General features: G+C 39.8%; 1 protein-coding gene across 1 annotated transcript; it reads left to right on the top strand.

Annotated features, from left to right (window-relative positions):
• Nucleotides 1-386: 386 nt before the first annotated feature.
• Nucleotides 387-20842, top strand: naa25 (N-alpha-acetyltransferase 25, NatB auxiliary subunit). The gene is made up of 24 exons (XM_026173043.2): nucleotides 387-832; nucleotides 2358-2443; nucleotides 7160-7298; nucleotides 7376-7494; nucleotides 9004-9078; nucleotides 9165-9272; nucleotides 9619-9697; nucleotides 9971-10082; nucleotides 10223-10312; nucleotides 11465-11637; nucleotides 11743-11855; nucleotides 11949-12156; nucleotides 13473-13562; nucleotides 13645-13825; nucleotides 15446-15545; nucleotides 15656-15807; nucleotides 15891-16016; nucleotides 16110-16353; nucleotides 17164-17287; nucleotides 17380-17445; nucleotides 17530-17627; nucleotides 17721-17831; nucleotides 17956-18096; nucleotides 18724-20842. Exons 1-24 carry the CDS (start codon nucleotides 775-777, stop codon nucleotides 18844-18846), a joined length of 2916 nt encoding a protein of 971 aa, XP_026028828.1. The 5' UTR covers nucleotides 387-774; the 3' UTR covers nucleotides 18847-20842.
• Nucleotides 20843-20978: the final 136 nt, after the last annotated feature.

Here is a 20978-nt window from a genome sequence, read left to right as displayed (position 1 = left end):
GAATAAAAAAAACTGGTCTGTTTCCTTTACTTGTTTTGTATATGAAAATTTCTTTCAATAAAAAAAAAGAAAAGAAAAAAAAGAGACAGATGATCTATTGGGGCGACCCCTAGAGGCTGAAATAAGAATATGGTTTTATTTTACTCTGTTCTTGAGTATTCAGCTTATATTTTATATATTTTAAATAATTTTAAATATATAAAATGACAAGGGTCATCCTGTAATCTTACAAAAACTATAGTAAAAAAATGCTGGCTTTGCTTTTGTGCTTTGTATCTGTTAACTTTGAGCTTTGATTGAATACGTTTCAGTTTTTAACTTGTAATTATGATCTAAAATCTTAAAAGCCGGGCTTTGACTAAATCTGAATTATTAGTAAAATAGCCAGTCTTACTACAATTTGTGGCCCCGAATTAGCTTTGTTTTGAGTCACAGCCTAACTGGGTTTTTTTTTTTTTAACTTATTAGGTGATAAACACAGCTAAACAATATTTACAATTCTTTTTTATCTATCTGGATAGCGAAACATTTAATCTGCCACAAATACACGAACTATTCTAAAACTACTTTCCTTGGCTATGAAATAAATTTTTTATCGTTAGCAAGCTGTCTGTTTTTCATATTGTATTATTATAGGTTTAAAGTCAAAACTTGAGACAGGTTTCATCCTGACAATACTTTTGCGTTTTCAGCGAGAAATAAAATCCTTTAGTCTTTCCTGAGGTCGCTTCGAATACGCATGCGTGAACATCTACTCAGCAGGTAAACTACACCATGGCGGCGAGAGGCCATGTGCAAGATCCAAACGACAGGAGGCTCAGACCTATATACGGTAAGTTTTCAATGGAAAGTTACACATTTCTTTGTGTGTGTAGGTTCGGTAAACACAGCTGTGCCCTGTCCTGGAGAATATGTTTAAACTAGAGGCTGCTGGAGTCGTGGGGCAGCGATGCGGCCCCTCCAGCTGCAGCCACGGACTCTGCTGCCCGCAGCGCCCAATGACAGTGCACCTTACCCGGTTTTCAACCAAGCCGGGGTAGAACACATCTCCAGTGTCGGGTCTCTGAATGAAACAGCCTGTCCCTTTTAAATCTATAGAGATTCTCGGTGGTGTTGTTGCAATGAAACGTGTGGACATTATTTGTCGTTCGGCTTGACTCGTTCTCAAAGTCGAAGTGCTTTCTCCTCTAGCTCATGGGCGCTATTTAACAGCGTAGCGTAGCTTAGCTTGCTAGTGTGTCAGCTAAGCTGCAGTCAATCAATAAGCTCCTGCACATGCTGCAGGTTGAGAAAAAGAAAAGTTGTTCGTTGATGCAAGTTGGCTTCCACTGTCTGACATATATTTCCTTTGCGATTAACGCCACTGTGACGCTTTAGTTGTTTTGTAGCAGACTGAAGGTTCCACTGTTAACTCCCAGCTAAATTTAGGTTCATAGTAGTTTAAGGACAATGCTTCAAGCTAACTCTAGCGGTTGAGATGTAATGCTTGCTTGCTAGCTAGCTGTCAGCTCGCGGACCTTTCAGTAACAGTGCTGATGAATAACGTAAATAATGGACTATTTGGTGTTGTTCCGTGAGGGGAAATTAAAACAGTTCACACCAGTTGAAGCTGTTTTAATTTCTTTTACTGCTAGTTTTGCACTGATGGAAAATAAATAGTATTTCAAGTCTACAAACCGAAAATACGCATTGTTTTATGTGTGTATACATATCTGTGTGCGTGTGCGCGCGGGGGATTTTTGCGCCCCCCCCGTGTTACTTTGGGAGTGAAGCTTAAACTGTAATGCAGTTATTGCAGTTTCACTGCAACTTAGAGCTGAAACTTGATCAATACCGGGTCTTAAGTACACCTCAGGGTTCCCCTGGTTTCTGTAGGATTTGGCAACTTTTCCCTCCTGTGATGACAGTTTAAACCGAGAGAATAGACATGACATAAGCACACTGCTGTCTGGTACGGTTAATTTTGGCACTCAGCTGTACTGAGGTATCTCTTGTCTATGTCTGAAGGCGCGTACTTTAACCATTCACTAAGATAAGCTGTATTTAATTATAGTGAAAGATTTACTGGCAGTTATTTTCATTATCTGCCGATCATTTTTACAGGTCAGATAGACGTGAAAGCATCTGTAACTCAGATTAATATGGTAAAATTTCAAATTTTGTTTAAACAGCGTTCCAGACCCTTGCAAATACTATCCTGCTCTGCAACACGAACCCTGATAAGCTGGGCCCACTCTGATGTTTTTGCTTAGAAAACAGGAAAAAAATGAATCCAAAACCAAAATAGTTTCTGAATTACTTTGTCAATCCCCCAAATAAATATTAAATAAAAGCGATGTTGTTCTTGTGCTTCCCAGATTACCTTGATAATGGCAATAACAAAATGGCGATACAGCAGGCAGATAAACTGCTGAAGAAACATAAGGACCTGCACTGTGCCAAGGTGGGTGACTAAATGACTGTTCATGCTGAAAGCTCTGTTGGTGTTCTGTGAGGGTTCCTCCACTGTTGCAAGGAACCTGTACAGGTCTGTAGGTCAGTGGAGCTTATGTATTAAAAACAGTATATTTTATAAAATTTTAGTGTCAGTGCTCATCTGCTCTAATAATCACATTATTTGAAGTCCCAAAATATGAAGAGGGACGCATCAAGGTTTTGCTCAGGCTTGAATTTCAGTGCTAGTTACAGGTGTTGCAATAATCCAGTGGATTCATGCACATCTAGCACCTGTAAAGCGGAATATTCATGCACACTATTAGAGATTTGCAGCAGGACTGGACAGCTGTCTTAAAGTCACAGAATTAAAATAACGTCTGGACAACAGGTCAGAGGTACACTTGTCAGTTCAGCATGTCTCAGGAGTGGGGCTGTGCCATTTTCCCAAACTGCTGTTCAGTTTGTCCCCTTTTTTTCCTCTTCTTAATAAAGTGGGCATGGTCCAAAAGGCAGATTTGGGCCTCCATTATACTTATTTGCGGACAAAGCCTCCTGGAAACCTGATAGCTGAGTAGTCATACTTGTTATGCTTTTTTGAAGCCCCCGGTCTAGAGTGAATGTATATTTGTAATGTAAATTCTCGGAGCAGTCTGCACAGTCACAAAAAACATTGATGTGGACACTCACACTTGCCGTCTAATGAAATTCAAGGATGTAGAAAGTATAATCCCGGTGTTAGTAAAAACTGAGTTTACTAATCTTGGGATTATAGACACTCTGGATTTTCAGTCCCACAATGATAGCTAACTCTCTCAGTTAACTCGGCTAACTCTCACTCTGGTAACACTTTAGATGTCCAACAGTTTGAAAATTTGAAGTTGACTTTCATCTCCGCTGCAGATCACCAAAATAAACTGTTTTACTGGTTTGATCTAGAGCTGGGCGATATGGCCTACTATCCATATCACGGTATAATTTGAAGCATGTGCGGCAACGATATATATCGCGATATATTTCTTTTCTTCTGTAGAACGTATTTTACACACTATAAGGCACACTTAAAATCCTTTAATTTTCTCAAAAATCGACAGTGTGCGCAGAAATCTGTCTTTAGTACGACTTTAGTAAGCTATGAAGGCGCACCGCTTGATGGATTGTCGGAGCATTACGGCTGCCGTAGTCGAGGGCCTTGCGGAGTAATCTGGGTCCAAAACTCTGTCAACTTCAGGTCCCAAAGTCAAACGAACACTGCGGCATCACTGAGAGTTAACAACAGTCTAAATTTTTTCATCTTTAATAAAATGATCAGTGTTGCTGCTTTACCAGGTGTAACAATTAAGTTTAACATCCAGACATCCATGAAAACAGAATTTATGAAATTCAATGGAGTTAGAAGTTAGCAGGAAGTTAGCTCGCTAGTTTCCACCTAAACATGATATAGCATGTTCTGACTGAGAGGTTTCTGAAAAACTTAAAACGTGCAGCTCTGCTGTCACTTTCAACATAAATGAAGACAGAAAACTAAACAGCAGTGACATTTGTAGGGTTACTAGGGACTAGCTCGTATATAATGATGTGCTACTTGAACGCTAGCAAAACAGCTACGTTAGCATAACATTAGCACAGTGAAGCTGAAGGATGAACGCAAACTTTTTTCTACTCGATAAAAGTTAACGTGAGGGTTTCTGGTGGTTAGGGACAAATGCAATTGCATGGTAGGATGCTATAAACAGACCAAACTTCAGTTAGGAGAACAACTGAGATAATCCATCCACATTACGAGGTTAGTCATTAATATACTGCAACAACATGGGAATAGAGCAGCCGCGAGAGAATTCAGCATTAATGAATCAATGGTACGGAAGTGGAGGAAGCGCAGTTTTTGGCTTTCCCCATATTCCAAAAGTGCTTCGACTCTTTGCTATTACTGTCGCCCAGCATAATTTGCAGATGATGTTGTTTGCAGCTGCTGCAATGCTTTCAACCAAAACAGGCGGAGCTTGATGACGACATCAACATGCGTTATCGCGATAGAGTGGTATAGTCAAAATCTCTACCGTTGGCCAAATTTATATTGTTTCTACCGTATACCGTTTATACCACCCACCCTTAGATCCATGTTTATTTTCAGCTACTCTCACTGTATTGCTACCAAGTTATAACAAAATAATTACTTTTTAATATAACATGTAAAAATTGGTAGGATTCCTGATCTTGGTAAGAAAGTTTTAAAACTGATAAATGACGACTGAGTAGGTCAGACTCATTAGAGTGACTTTTTCTCCCATCTTGTTTTTAAAGTTAAGGTCCCATATCTTAAGACTTAGGGACATGTGTTATTCCCTGTTCTCAGAATGTATATTACAAGTTTCAGCACTAAATACTAGGGCTGGGCTATATCATACCGTTCACGATAATACTGGTGTAATTTTGGGCAACGATAGGAAAATGAAATATCGCAATAGAATATGGGTAAAACGCGCATGCGCAGTGCCTATGTTTACATACGCACATGGCGGTGACGCAGAATGAGAAGAGCGAAAGCGGATCGTTGAATGAAACGGATGAACCAGAATTGGTTTGTAAAAATGCTGCAACTTAAGTGGTGTGGAACTGGTTTAGCTTTCGTCCGTCAGATACACAACAAAGCACTATTTTTGGTAGAGCATGCTAATGGCCCATCGTTATTACCGTGTTGTTTGGAAAATACGGCATCCTTTGATTTTTCTGAAAATCGACAGTGCCCCTTATAATCCCGTGTGCCTTATGTATGAATTCTGGTTGTGTTTACTGACCTCGAAACAATTTTATGTGGTACACGGCGCTGGAAAATCTGTCAAATGTTTTAGTACAACTTTGCTAAGCTACGAAGCCGCACCGCTTGATGGATTGTCGGAGCACTACGGCATCGTAGGCAGGAGCCTCGCGGAGTGATACGTACTGTGCTTCAACATAATATTACCGTATTGTGTGTATAACCTCTTTTTAAGTTTTGTGGATATTATACATGGTTATGCTGAGGATATGTCGGCCAATTTCCACTGGAAATGCCTTTTGGTTAAACTGTCAGCAAGGAATTTGCATTTGCACTGTTAAATTTTTATATAACTTTAATGCACATAAAAAAACAGCTGCTTGTTTAAGTGAAAATACATTGATGGGGGTTTTTGCACTAATAAAGTTGTGGAGTTATAAAGTATTTTGTCTAGTGTCAATTATATCGTCAGTTATATCGTTATCGCAAATTTTCAAATGTATATCGTGATAAATATTTTTGGTCATATCGCCCTGCTCTACTAAATACCACACAATTTTTTTGGACCATGCCTGAATACCCCAGTTTATTTGTTTTTTGTTTTTTTTGTGTGTCTGTAGCTTTAAATGCTACTGCACTCACCCCTTTCAGCAAGAGGTCTGTGAGTGACAGAGAAGGGCAAGCCAATAGGAGCAATGTGGCTCATTCAATAAAAATAAGATTGCTAAGGATGTAGCAGGTCTACATCCTTAGTCCCCGAGACTCTGTTGGTTCTAACTCCTCAGTAATACTCTGTTGGTTACACAGAAGGCAGGAGACCCGACGGCCGAGCGTTTATTCTTGTTATACTCTTTTTGAAGTCCGCTTGGACACACAGTAACACACATCCAGTATTTGTGTGTTGGGTCAGCCCATCAAGTTTCCACATTGTTGTCTCTCAGCATTGTTTTTCTCCAGAGCGTGTGTGTGTGTGCGTGTGTGTGTGTGTGCGTGTGTGTGTGTGTGCGTGTGTGTGTGTGTGCGTGTGTGTGTGTGTGTGTGCGTGTGTGTGCGTGTGTGTGTGTGTTATATGATCAAACGACTTCTGTATGTCCAAGGTGTGACAATGGTATCCAGTCATAATCACAGTCTCATCTCAAAATTATTTTCTAAAACAACAAAAGCATAAAGATGTTGGCATTCGCTATTTTTTTGCAGCCTGTAGCAAAGTAACAGTTAAGGCCATTTCACACCGCTGCAAAAAAGCAACAGGAAATTCAAATATGAACTTGTTGCGTAACATATATAAACACTAAACGCTTTGCTTTTTAGTTGAAAACTCACCGTGAAAAAAAAAAAAAATGAAGTCAGCATCAGGCAATCATGAGAAGGTCCTGATGTTTCTTAAAAAAGAAAAGGAAGAGTCTGATTCTGGGTTGATCCAATTCCCAAGTGAAGCCAGAAGCTGGGAAAATTTCCAAGTTTCATCCTGGAGTTGAAGCTGTATCACCATCACTTATATTACATACTTTGTACACTGCCTCCATCAATGAAAGAGCTCTCTGCAGTCAGATGGGCCATTCCCAGACTGCAAGCAATCAGCCAATCATCAGCCAAAGTGGCAGAGTATCATTGCAGTACTGTGAATTCATGCTTAAGGCACACTGTACACTGAACTACAGGTGGGCCACTGCTGCAGTGTTACAGGTGGGGCTCTAAAATGATCAAGACAGCAGAAATTTAATTTGTTTATTAAACTGTTTTTGACATCAGAAGGTTTTAGGTTCCTAGTGCATCCTTGTCTTTGGAATTGTCTTGTTGAAAACCTTTGTTTGGGTTGCCATTGTGCTTCTAGCTCTAACTGAAAACCTCTGCAATGGCTTGCCATTTTATTCATGCCAATGAAATCTGTAATGTTTATCTTTTTCTCTTTTTTTGCCTTTTCCTTCTCATTCAGTTTTATAACTCAGTCTTTTCTGCTTCCTCCAGGTCCTGAAGGCGATTGGCCTTCAGAGGACTGGAAAGCAGGATGAAGCTTTCACTTTAGCCCAGGAAGTGGCCACTCTCGAGCCCACTGATGACAACTCGCTTCAGGCTCTGACTATACTGTACAGAGAGATGCATCGTCGTGAGTATATATGCGCACACATGAAAGCTGGTATTAACATTGGATGACTGAATATTGAATATGTGTGTTGTCCACAGCTGAGTTGGTCACCAAGCTGTATGAGGCTGCAGTGAAGAAGGTTCCTCTAAGCGAAGAGTATCACTCTCACCTCTTCATGGCGTACGCTCGTGTGGGAGAATACAAAAAGATGCAGCAGGTGAGACAGCTCAAAAAGAGCAAATATGAGCAACAAGCAGGTTTATGGGCTCACGTGAAAATAGAGCTGGGCGATAGAACGATAACGATATGTATCGCGATATAACTTTTACGCGATAGAGAAATTAAGCTATCGCGATAGACCTCGCCGCTCTTGTCCTCTTAAAAAAAAAAAAAAAAAAGGTCAGCCAATCCAAATTAAGTAGCGCAGAGCCGAACCAATCACAGCCGCAGCGTCACGTCGCGTGACTTGTTAGGTACAGCACAAGTGCCAAGCCGCACGTGTGTTTGTTTGGGAAGCAGCCAGCGGGTAATGGAGGAAATGAGTGTGCCGACTAGAAAAATCAACCGAGCGTGACCGAAGGGAACACAGATGATGGTTCCAATGCCGGAGAGATTGTCGAACGGAAGAGCCATAGAAGTTCCGTAGTGTGAAGGTATTTCGGCTATTTCAAGTCTGACAAAAAACAGAGTAGCGTGCACTGTAAATTGTGCCGAAAGCAAGTCTGGAAATACAATAAACTGGTGCATGCGTCACACTGTGCGCCACGTTATTGTTTCGGTGAAATGAATTTCTACAATACTGTTACTGTTAATTTTACTCTCTGCAGTGTTTAAATGCTTACATATACACACAGTTACTGTCCCTCCACACATACGACTCGGTTCTGCTTCTATGCCCCAGCTTTGTTTACTTTTTCCCACCGAGGCTTCTAGACTTCTGATTGGCCAACATTTCTGCACGGTTAGGAATCTCGCTCCACCTGCTGCTTTGGCATGTTCATAGCAGCGTTTTCCTTCATTTCTGCCTTTATGTGTGGACGGGATTATTTTTTAAAACGAAAACGGAAAATCTCCGTTTTCAAAAATACGTGTACGTGTGGACGTAGCCTCAGTCTCTGACTGGAAGCGCTAATTCGTCATTCGGCTTTTGTCAGACTAAAGTAACTGTTAAAACTGTTTGAAAAGCTAAGCTATACAACAAGGAGAGATTGAGAATTTCCTTTTAGTTCTCAGTTTATTTGATATTGACAAAAGTTAGTCAGTTTTGTCTGTTCTTCTGTAAAACAAACTAAGATTTATTTTTAGAATTAATATTTTGTTTCTAAGTGGAATTGACAATTTAGTCTGTTTCGTTTGTTCTGTTTTGAAACTTAAACGCTTTAGCGGCTGCCTTTTGTGTAGTTTGCAATATTTGCCTTTATTTATCTGAAAAAGTCTCATGTTCCTTAAGTACATCTACCCTGTTGAACTTATTATGGGAAATAAATATTTAAATAAAAACAAGCTGCTGATTATTTCACATTTTACTTGTGAGCAACGGCACATTTAAATCTTACAAATATAGTTATTTGGCCTATATCGTGATAGATATCGTTATCGCCTGAAATGAAAAAAAACATATCGTGATATGAAAAAAATCTCATATCGCCCAGCTCTACGTGAAAATGAATTCCATTGATTTAGGAGCAGAATTAATGTATTAATGGCTACATCCTCCTATTTACAGGCAGGAATGGCCTTGTATAAAATTGTCCCGAAGAATCCCTATTACTTTTGGTCGGTCATGAGTCTTGTGATGCAGGTACAAGAAAGCGTTTATAACATGAATGCTGAAATATTAGAATGATTGGTAACAGACAGTAAAAGTACTGTGTGCTTGTTTCTAAGGCAATCTCAGCCCAAGATGAAAAGTTGGCTCAGACCATGTTCCTGCCTCTGGCTGAACGCATGGTGGAAAAAATGGTCAAGGAGGAAAAGATTGAAGCAGAAGCAGAGGTGAGTATGTTGGCTTTATGACTTCAGTGTTATGACAATGGAAACCAACTTAAATGGACAGCAGGATTCTGGCAAAATCCCAGTTACTCAACTTTTATTTTTAAAATTCAGAATTTCCTTTGGATTTTCATTAACAGCTGAGAGAGTCTTATATTTTAAGTTACAGTAGTCATGTTGGCATTAAAAAAACTTTTAGTGAATGAAACCCATGGCACATTAATTGCCAGAAAAAAAAACCCTGATTTCTGCACTTTAGTGTTAACTGCATACATGTTTAAGATGAAAATACAAATGTTAGAATATTGCACAGTCCTTACTTTTTCACTTTAACTTTTGTGTTCTGTAGGTGCAACTGTATTTTATGATCCTAGAGCGCTTGGGGAAATGTGTAGAGGCCCTTGAAGTGATCCGGGGCCCACTTGGGGGTAGGTAGATCCCCACACACACTCACAAACACACACACTTTCTTAAATTGACCATGTGACATTAACACTTTGAAATAGTATCAGTCATGTTTGGCAGGAAAAAGAAAAAGTTATTTATATTTAAAGTAAGCTGTAGTGAGAACATAAAGTGTTAAACAGCATTCTCAATAAAATAACAGGGATAGTTTGAAGTAATGTGGCACACATGGCTTATAAATCTGATGCTGTGCATCCTGAAATTCCTCTTCAGCTAATACTTGTATTTTTGCACAGAGAAGCTGACCAGTGAGCTGCAGAGCAGAGAAAACAAATGTATGATGCTGTACAAGCGACTGCAACGCTGGCCAGAGTGCAACGCTTTGGCCCACAAACTGCTACTTAAAAAGTGAGTGAGTTTTATCTTAACAGTGCACAAGCTGTCCAAGACCAATAACTGATCAGAACATGGCATCAGTCGATGCACATCACTTCTGATGGAGTACAGATATCAGCCAACAACAACCAAAAAAATGTGTTTCTTTGCAGTCCTGATGATTGGCAGTTCTACCCGGCTTACTTTGACTCTCTCTTTCACTTGGTGGATCAGTCGTGGAGCCCGCCAGAAGAAGGCGAACAGTGAGTACGCAGGTGTTTGAGTTTGAATGCATAAAGATTTCCATCCGTGTGAACTCTGCATCTGTTCCCTTACTTTAACAAAACCCACACATGATGGTTAAATAAGGTTGGGCAATTCGGTTTTCCAACCAAAAATCGTCAGTCCAATAACCAACGATTATTGGACGGAATATATTTGCGCATGCGCTGACTTTTTGATGGGAGGAGCAGTATAACCATGTACGGACTGATTTGCGCGTTTAGAATTTGTAAGTCTGGTTTGGAAGGAATATTTCTTTTTAATATTTAATAATTAATAATTGACTTTCTTTTCTTGTTTGTTTCAGTATTAATATAGCTACTTTTTGGATTGTTCATTTATATATTTGAGATGCGCCAAATCGCACAAAAGACTTAACATTACGTTGGAAGTTGTTTTTTGGGGTTTTTTATGTTATGAAAGAGACATTTTGATTTTTAACTTTTTAATTTTTGTTGTTTGATCGAGTGTGTAAGACAGATAAACTCTGGAACAGCCTATAAACACTGTTATCGTGGAAAAAAGAAGCCAGTTTCTCTTTGTTTCCCTCCCCACCATTGTGGTTTTTTTATTTAAATAAAATATTTTTGTGTTTTTCTGAACATAGGCTACTGCCTTTCTTTCTTTCTGTTGTGAGTAAATGAATCGCTGCATTTGAGCGCACTCTGAGGAGGGTGCATCTGTTCGCAGCTGCTTCTCTTAGCTTCAACCAACATTATCAGCAAACTTACCCATGTGCAAATAAATAAATCACTCTTGTAAAAACGATCAACGGAAAGCTGAGTCTATCGTCGATATATTCGTCCAATCGCCCAACCTTGTGGTTAAAAGTCCCTTCACTAAGGCATATTTAACCTTAAAAATCCCTACTAGTTGCTGAAAGCCATGTGTTAATTATTAAATGAATTATTAATTTAAAAAATACACACATCCTTCAGCAAGACAAACAAGATGTGGAACACCTTGTGTCTATGACCGTCTGCTGTGCTGTTCTCCAAACTTTATAGAGGATATGTTTTTTCCAAATTAGACATTATATAATATTATATATGTCCAATTTATCTCTTATTTCTTCATAATATTATATCTTGTCCACGCTGAAGTTTTTTGTTTTTTTTCTGTCCATCCTGTAGCTGTTCAGAGGGTTCAGTACATCACACTGTGGTTGAGGTGGTGAGGTTTGTGGAGGAGAGGATTAAGGGGGAGGACAACAAAGAGTCCCGCTCACTCAGAGGGCCTTACTTGGCTCGTCTTGAATTAATGCACAGACTGAGAGAAAGAGGCTGTCCTGAGGAAAGCCTGCTAGGTAAAACACATACACACACACACACACACACATATACTGAATAAGCATGTATTTATGTATGTCCTGTTGCCTCAGTCTGACAGTCTGTTGGTTGGCCATAAATAGGTGAGCCTTTAGAGTTAATGGTGCAATTCTTCAACAAGTTTGGAGACAAGCCCTGCTGCATCACTGACCTAAAAATATACCTACACCTGCTGTCTCCTGAGCAGCACGTTCAGGTGAGAGAAAGTTAAAGCAGAACTGTGGAACTGCCTCTTGCAGAATGAAAAGCATGGTCGTGAAACACATTTCTGTCTTTGAATTCTTTTTAGTTCATTAATCATCTTAGTGAAGCAGTTCCACTGGGCAACCAGGAAGAGGAAGGATTTGCTTTTCCAGAGGACACCAAGGCGCTGCAGAGGCATTTGTGTGTTTGTCAGCTGAGCCGTGCACTAGGGCTGCATCATTCCCTCGACGTGGATGGCAAACTTCATCTTATCACAGAGCTTAAGGCTCACTATCATCATGGGCTTAAGTTTGGTGAGAGCAACATTTTTATTCACTCTTAGACCCATAAGATTGACATTCATTCAGGATCATCAGATTTTCCACAGCCAAGAGGTGTGAAATCTTGTCGTGGAGCCAGACAGATATGTGATGTTGTCAACAGCAAAGTGTGAATGCCTTCCTTGTTTGCTGGCACATTTCTTCTGATAACAGCAGCATCCAGTTGAACATGCTGATAGTTGATTACTAATAGGGCTTCTTTCTCAGAAATTCCAGGAATAAAAAAGTGCTTTCATACATTTTTGTGTGTTCAATAAAGTTATAAAACTGCAGTTATGCATGACATAGACTGTAAAATAGAAAGACATTGGTAACGTTATGTCATCTATTGGTTTACGGACTTAAAATTTTCAAGTGTCAGATGTTTGTTTTCTTTTGTTTGTTTGTTTGGGGGTTTTTTTAAGCTGCTGTCTTGTTTTGTTACTCTACAGCCGTAAAAAGCTGAGGTGGGCGGGCAATGTGGACATTTAAGTTTATGAATGCAGTAACTTGAGAATGAAACGAGCTTCAGGAGTTTCAAATTGATACCACAGGTGCACCTGCTAATTATCTGTATTACTTACTTTACTAAAACAAGACATTTTAAGATGTTGGGGGGTTTTTTTGTTTTGGTTTGGTTTAAGCCAACCCAAAGTGGCTATTAGATGGACTGCAGATGGATGTAGCTTCTGGGTCTGAAGAGCAAAGCAAACATGTATTCTTTCTAATTAGCAAGAGGGAGCTCCTGTGATGTTTGCAATAAGACATCCAAATATATAGACACGTATGCAGCAATTGCCTAATGACTTTGTGGTCTCAGTGACCAATATTGAGTACAAACTAAAGGCCATTTTGTAAGTTATGGTCCCAATTTGAATAAAAAGGGACGATACACACAGGGTATGTTTTGCTATGATTGATAAGCTGTTAGCCAATGAGCAGATAGTGTCCCTCAGTTTACGGTTAGCTAATAAGGTGAAGGTAAAAATGCTCAGCTTGAGGTTTCAGATAGGTCTTCACTAACCGGTAGGTGACATCACAGTGGCTTTGCCTGTCTTTCATATACAACGTGTAGCACTTGGGTATTGGCTTCATTTTTTCATTTTCATTTTTACAGACAAGCATACTTTTCTTGGTCATATTTGGCATGTTTTTTAAGATATAAAGGTGACTTTGTTGGACGTTTGCAGTCAACATTCTAAGAATTGTAGGGTGACTTTACTGTACAAGAACTGAACACTTTTAAAGATTTTTCTTGTGTTCCTTGTGCATGTTTTTGTTTGTTCTGACTTCTTGGTCTCTCTGAACAGGAAAGAACGCTCTAAAGACGGAGCTGCAGTTTTCTGATATGTATTGTCTCATGGCCGCTCATGTATACATTGACTTATGGACAGAGACCGGTGAGTTTTTCTTTTTCAGTGCAGAACTTCCTGTCTCTCAGTAATGTGATGTGTCTAAATGTGTGTATCTGTATGCTTGTAGGAGATGAGGACATGATGTGGCAGTGTTTGGGTCTCCTCCAGGAGGGACTATCTCACAGTCCTTCCAACGCCCAGTTCAAGCTGCTGTTACTGCTCCTGTACTGTCGACTGGGAGCGTTTGAGCCTGTAGTGGACCTTTACTCAAGCCTGGATGCCAAGCATGTACAGCATGACACCATAGGGTCAGTACAGAACATGTTTCTGTGGTGAAACATGGAAAGAAAGCGGATTTCTCGTCACACAACACTTTGTTGCCGATGGTTGGTCGCTCCTTGGCGTTCTAGGCTCCGGTTGCTTAGTTAACTATATATCTAACATGTCTGCTACCATGTCATATGTCGGTCAACAGCATACTTCACTTTAATTGGTAGTTGCTTCAATCGTTTGCAACATAAAATCTATAGTATTCCTTAAGTTAGGAAACTGACTTCAATTCAATTTTATATAAAATAAAATTGAATCAAATGAAAAGTTGGAGTAGGGCTGCCACGATTAGTTGACTAGTCACAAGTCGACGACTAATTTAATAGTTGACGCGTTGTTTGAAGCTTTGTAAGATCCCACAAGACATAGGAATAAGTAGGATTTAAGAGTGTAATAATGGACTGAAACAGAATATGGCAGCACTGCATGTACAAGGATGCCAGCTGCCGTTAAATCCCCAAAGAAGAAGAAGCAGTGTCCGGTATCGTAGCTGTGTCCAAATTCAGGACCCGCATCCTCCTGTGCCCGCATTTGTAGGCCGATTACGTTACAGTGACACGACGAAGACTGACAAATGCGGCCGACAAATGCACCCTTCGTTTCCCCAGATTTGAAGGATGGGTCGGGTGTATACTTCGTGGCCCAACCTATCCCAGAATTCCTGCTCAGTTTCCAACAATGGTGGCATCTAGTTAGTTTTAATATTACTGTTATTATTCTTTCTGGGTCACAAAATAAATGTTTAAAATATTTTCAGGCGAGAATGTAGCTGTGTAAACTTCAAATATCTGCTCAGTTTATCAAGACACCACATATTTTCAAAAGCGCGCCGACGTTTTCAGAGACGTCTGTTACCCACCAGCTTGATAGCTAGCCGGGGTTCAAGGCTCACTTCAAGGCTCGGTGAGAACACCGGACTCCCGGCAAGTCGTTTTCAAACCCACCACCGTCTTTCGCTACTCAGGTTAAACATGATATATAAGTCACTTAGATAACTTTAAAATGTTATTGTTTGGCTTTTTTCAGTATTTTATTTGTTCCTGAGTAAATCGGTTTGGCTGAGATTAAAGTTATAGTTTTTAGACAGCTGAATAAACGTCAAGCAGACAACTGATTATCAGAAGTGTGAGATGCTCGAGAATATACTTCGGTGTCCTGTTATATTTTAGATAGCAAGGAGCAGACAGCTGAGTTTATTAAACTTCACCGAAACAATCTGCAAACTTCATTAAAATTTAATAAACTATCATCTTGTCTTTATTGTTAGTTAGCACAGACCTTAAACACTTAAAGCTGTAAGCTAATGATGGCTGTATAAGAGCAGATGCATGCTGCAATAAGTTGTACGTTTTACATCCAATGGATGTATGATCTGATTAGTCGACTAATTGCAAAAATAATTGGTGACTAGTCGACTATCAAAATAATCGTTTGTGGCAGCCCTAATTTGGAGTAAAAGAATGTTCGGACTAATTTTGTACTTCGGATGAATGTGTCCTTGCCCTCATCAGAATCAGAATACCTTATTAATCCCCAAGGAAATTATCTGAGCTTTGACTCAGATACTTTAATTAAAAACATCTTTTTAATTTTTGCAGTTTTCTGTTAACGCGCTATGCTGAGTCACTGGGTCAGTTTGCTGCAGCCTCCCAGTCCTGTAATTTCTCCCTCAGGTTTTTCCACTCGAACCAGAAAGATGTAAGTCTATCCCTCTTTGTGATTTAACTGCAGAGACTTTTACTGGATCTCCTGCTCTTACGTTACCTTCCTTATTTATCTCTCCTTTGCCTCTGTCTTCTTTCCACCAGACCTCAGAGTATATCATCCAGGCATATAAGTATGGAGCGTTTGAGAAAATCCCAGAGTTCATTGCTCTCAGAAACAGGTTAAACCAGTCGCTGCACTTTGCCCAGGTCCGCACTGAGAGGATGCTGCTCGACCTCTTCCTTGAGGCTGATATGTAAGAATATTCACACTAATTTACATAAACTTGTGGATTTCTATCTATAGTTGATTGTGATGTTGCATTTTTCTGTTTTACAGTGTCTTGAGTCTGGAAGAGAGTGTGAAGGCCATGTCTTTGTCTGCAGAAGAGGATGACATCCCCTGGGATAGTATGAGGGACAACAGAGACCTAACTGTTTTTACGTGCTGGGATCCTAAAGACAGGTATAGTCCTTTTTTGGGGGGGTTTTGGTTACAGAGACGCTGGTACTCACTCACAGTCTCCAATCCAACCCTGTGCTACTCTTTTGTTTACAGACAGCTAACAGATGAACACAGACGTCAGTCTCTAGAGGAAGAGTCCATGTGGCTCAGAATACGTTCTCTAACGCTTCGCCTCCTCGCCTCATTGGCTGCGTTGGCACATATGCCCTCACAGCAAAACTCTGAGATATCTAATGAGAACGGAGTGGGAGACAAGACCTCAATTCTCAGCAGCCTGCTCTCCCAGCTGAACCAGGCTCTACAGACAGCAGCTCAGATGGCAGAAAAACACATACAGGTGCACACAAACAAGCAAGTCTCTGTTATTGTAGCGTCTTTACCGTTTAGTATAAAGTGCCTTGAGGCGACTGTATTATTTTGTACTACACAAATACATTTGAGTTGAAGTCAACCTCACTGACTCCTTTGTCCCATATACAAAGGCTCACTTCACAGCAATACATGAAAGAGAAGGCAAAGAGTGATTATTTTTATTTATTTATTGTTTTTAAACATGAAAGGTGATGGCATATGCATTCTAATGAATTTGAAGGATTTTTCTTTTAGACACAAAAAAGTCTGAATCTCAACTGTCTATTTCTTAGTCCACACGTTTGCCCAGAAAATGCACAAAATGAATTCTGTTCTCCAGGAAGGAGCCAGTGCATTAGTCTAGAGTTGTCCGATTTGAGTTTTAAAATCGTGACTGTTGGGCAACTAACAGTTTATTTTTAGATTCAAGAATCAAACAATACGAAGGCACAATATTTCAACAAGAAATCTCCTCCAGCTGGTTAGTGTGTGTGTGGTGATGGTGTGCTCACCGTGTCCCAGTCAGCAGTGAAACGATCTTAAACAGAAACTCTTTGATCAGGAATACACCTTATGATCTTTTAATTATCATCATGTATCAATTTTAACATCCTCCCCAAATGTATTGGATCCATGTTGCACAGGGTAACTGGAATTAACCTAATTTACAGCAACCCCAAGTGGTCAGATGAGAGTTTCGACCAAATCTCTACATCATCCATATTTTCACATGACGTTTGCTGTACATTTGCGCGGACTGGAGTGCTTTGCTGTAATGGTGATGTTGTTATTCCAGTATCCATTCCTGGGACCACCCTCGACCCGTCTGGTCCTAGCTTTGTCCAGTGGAAGCTGTCAGTGTCAGGCTGCAGCCCTGCAGTTGTCTGTCCACCTACATGAGCTCGAGACGGCTGGACTTGGTAAGAAGAGACAATGGTAACATGAAGACTAACAAACTAATTGGATTTAGCCTGATAATTTTCTTCTCTCCACTCCTTATTTACCCTCCTAGATGGGTCATCCGAGCTTCAGACACAGATCTGTAACGGTTTCAAATCAATAGTAGTTCAGCTTCAAGGTGAGTCACTAGATGGTTTTCTTTATCAAAAATAAACATTATTGTACATCTGGGATGCTTCATGTTTTCCTCCTCTGTCCACAGAAATCCTGAATAAATGCAAAGGAGATTTATTGGAAATGAAAGAAGGCAAATTAAAAACCCAGCCGTCCTTATTAGAAAACCTAGTCTTCTTTGTTGAGGTGAAACATCTCAGTTTCTACACACACAGTTTACAACTTGTTTCCTACCAAATCTCATGCTGTCTATAATATGCACCACTTTATTTTGCTCAGACTGTGTGCATAGTCCTGTGGATGGCTAGTTACTGTGCCAAGATCCTTCGACCACTGAAGACTAGTTTACAGAAAAAGAAAAAGAAGAAAAAGGATGCAAACACAGCTCTGGTACAGTTTCCCCTTTCACTCCTTCCATTTTTAGGTGTACTGTATCTGCATATGGACTCATAAACAATACTCTGCTGTCCACCTACTTGCCCTGAACACTGTTGTTGTGTCTTTTCTTTTCCAGCCAGTGGTGATGTGTGGCTTCCAGGAGCTGACAGGGAATTTGCAAGACCTGCTGACACAGGCCATGGAGCATATAAAGGGCCAAGAGACTGCCATGACATCACTTAAATTGTCCACTTTAACCTTGGAAGGATACACACAGGTTAGTGCAGAGAAAAATATGTTTTTGTTCTGTTTTTGTTCTTTAAATAGAAACAAACACAGGTTTGGTATCTGACAAAATCTCCAGCCTGTCTCAGCTGCCATAGGACGAGAGGAAGGATACTCCCTGGATAGTTTGTCACAGGTCTAACACAGATAATCATTCACTCACATTCATACCTATGGGCAATTTAGAAGACCATGGGTGGAAGCCGGAATACCCGGACAGAAACGACACAGACACAGAAAGGCCCCGCCCATATGGTGGATTCAAACCCAGGACCTTCTTGCCTGAAACTAGTAATCATTAGATGGTCAAAGGAGCTTGCAAAGAAAAGCGTCTGGACTTCTTTAAGTTGCTTGAAGACGTTTCAAGCAACTTAAAGAAGTCCAGACGCTTTTCTTTGCAAGCTCCTTTGACTACGATGACCTGGATGACTGAGAAACCTTCACAGACATAATCATTAGATATTTTCTATTAGGATTGAATTTATACCTTAATTTGCAGAAAGACATAACAGGGTTTGGATATTACAGATCTTAAATCTTTTAAGCCTCAAATCCAAAGTTTAACTGTAGTATCTCCTGCCCGACTGTGAGGTTTCACCTCCTCTTTCATGTGTTTCAGGAGGAAGTGTCGTTTACGAAAGCTGCTACGGATAAGGTGCAGTGCAGTTACCTCCGCTCCCTACAGGAGGTGGGAGATCTGCTCAAGAAGAGAACAGAAACTATAAAGAACCTCAAGATATGAACGCCATCACGCATGTCCAGAATAACTCGCCCTCGACCATCACCCCTAAATGCCCCACACCACCATCTACTGTCAGCCCACCAGCTATCCTACAAATCCTTCCCTCTTCACTGATGATGGAAGTTCCTGGGCCTCCCATGTTCTCAGTCATTTCTGACCTTGAAATTCTCACTCGGCGTTTGTGAGTTTTTGATGTCTTTTTCTTTTTCTTTCAACACACACCTCTGGAACATTTGCAACTCTTATAGCACATAAGCTTGTAATGAAATTCATGAATTTATACAACAGTTCTAAGTAAAAATGAGGAAAAGAGACATGTTCCTTTAACAGGTGCAAAAGAAGAAGAAGAAGAAAAAAAAATAAAAATAAATATATAAAAATAAATAAATTAGTGAATACGCAGTTTTAGAACAGCTAATCTAATAAATTATTGTACATAATAAAGAGCAACAACCACAACTCCGTGACTAAATGAGAATATAAGACACAATAAACCACTATGTGTGTTGGTCAGTTATGTTTCCTTTTTTATTATTTTTGACTCTATTATTTTCTGGTGAGTTCCAAAAAAAGAAAAACGCAGTTGAAGGATTGCTTTTCCAGCACATTGGAGAGCAAATGGGCACAATTTTGCAATGAACTCTTTGTAACTCTTTGGACGCCTGACCGCCTGCAGGAAGCCTTCAGACTGATGTTTCCTCATACACAAATTATTGTCATCGTCATTTAAAAAAAAAAAAAAAAAAAAATCCTTTGCTTCGTGTACCCTGTGTGTTTATGTGACTTTAGCACTAAAAGTGGAACCACCTCTGTAGTTGCAGTATTACAAAGAGCAATGTTGGAATGAGTTACTTAATCAGGGTTGGGTTTTTTTTTCTTTTTTGGGGAGGTTATTGTCTGCCGCTCTTTTTTGTTTGTTTGTTTTTTAATACTAGTGGCACCATTAGTGGAAGCGGTGCTTGTAAACACGGTCTTGTGGAATCAGGTTGTTCCAGCACAAAGAAGAAATCAGGCTTCAGAACTTTTAGAGACAGGAATGATTAGAATTATTTAAGAGACCATCTATGACTATCATAACATGAATGTTCACCAAAAACATGCTTTCTGTTGAGGCTGCGAATATGCAACTGCTTGAATTTGCGTTGCTGAAGGAAAAAGAAAAAGTGACAGTTATAAAGATAAATGCAAAGGAGACTGTGACTAGACTGGATATACTGACACTCATGTTCATACTAGACCAGATTATATGTCCAGCCAATATGCAGCTTCATAGTAACTGTCCTGGGACAACTCTTCTGTCTCAGGTGTGTTTCACAGGCAGACATTGGACCTAATTGTAAATAGCTGAGGCAGCCTTTTTTTGAAGTACTGTGTGTGAGTGAGGACTTCAGTGTGTTTTTAAAAGCAGGTGCAGTAGATGCTATGAGATTTGTCCTGTGTTAATGGTTTTGTCATTCCCGCTTTATTCCCTCATCTTCCTTCCTCCCCCTACTAAAAGACTCGTGAACCAAAATGGTGTCATCAGCTGCTGCATCTTCCCAATTTGTGCAAAATTAGCATCTTGTGCTGTCATCAGTAAACAGGAGGTGGAGGAAAGAAGCAAATGGAGGCATAGTTTACAAATACCAAGGGGCACTGATGGCACTGCAGGTTGTGTGCAGTTTTATTTATACTGTTGTAAGAATTTGGCACAGCAATGTGAATATGTGAGTAAATGACAAACTCTTCCCCTTCCTGTTAGTCCTGAATATACATTCAGTGGCATACACATCTGCTAATAAATGCCTTTTTTTTTTCCTTTTTTTTTTTTTTCTTTAAAGAGTCGAGCCCATCTGTTTGAGTGGTTGGACAGAAGGTGTCTGTGATCTGATTACATGTGTTGAGAATAATGGTTGACAATCTGGAGTGTCATCTTGCCACCCTCTTTTGTTAGAAAATGGAAAACAGAAACACTGGAATGTCAAAGCTTTTTTTAAATAAAACAAGGTAAATGTGAGGATTTTGCTGTATTTTATGTTTTTGTTATTATCAACACTAGGAAAAGGAAAAGTCTGCTTTAGATTTGGACAACTTTTCTAAATTGTAGTCCTACAGATATCTCCACAGATGCTGTTTAACAGGACCAGCCAACC

Source organism: Astatotilapia calliptera, chromosome 7 (assembly GCF_964374335.1).
Source record: "Astatotilapia calliptera chromosome 7, fAstCal68.1, whole genome shotgun sequence".
Lineage (NCBI taxonomy): Eukaryota > Metazoa > Chordata > Actinopteri > Cichliformes > Cichlidae > Astatotilapia > Astatotilapia calliptera.
This window is presented reverse-complemented; position numbering and strand designations above follow the sequence as displayed.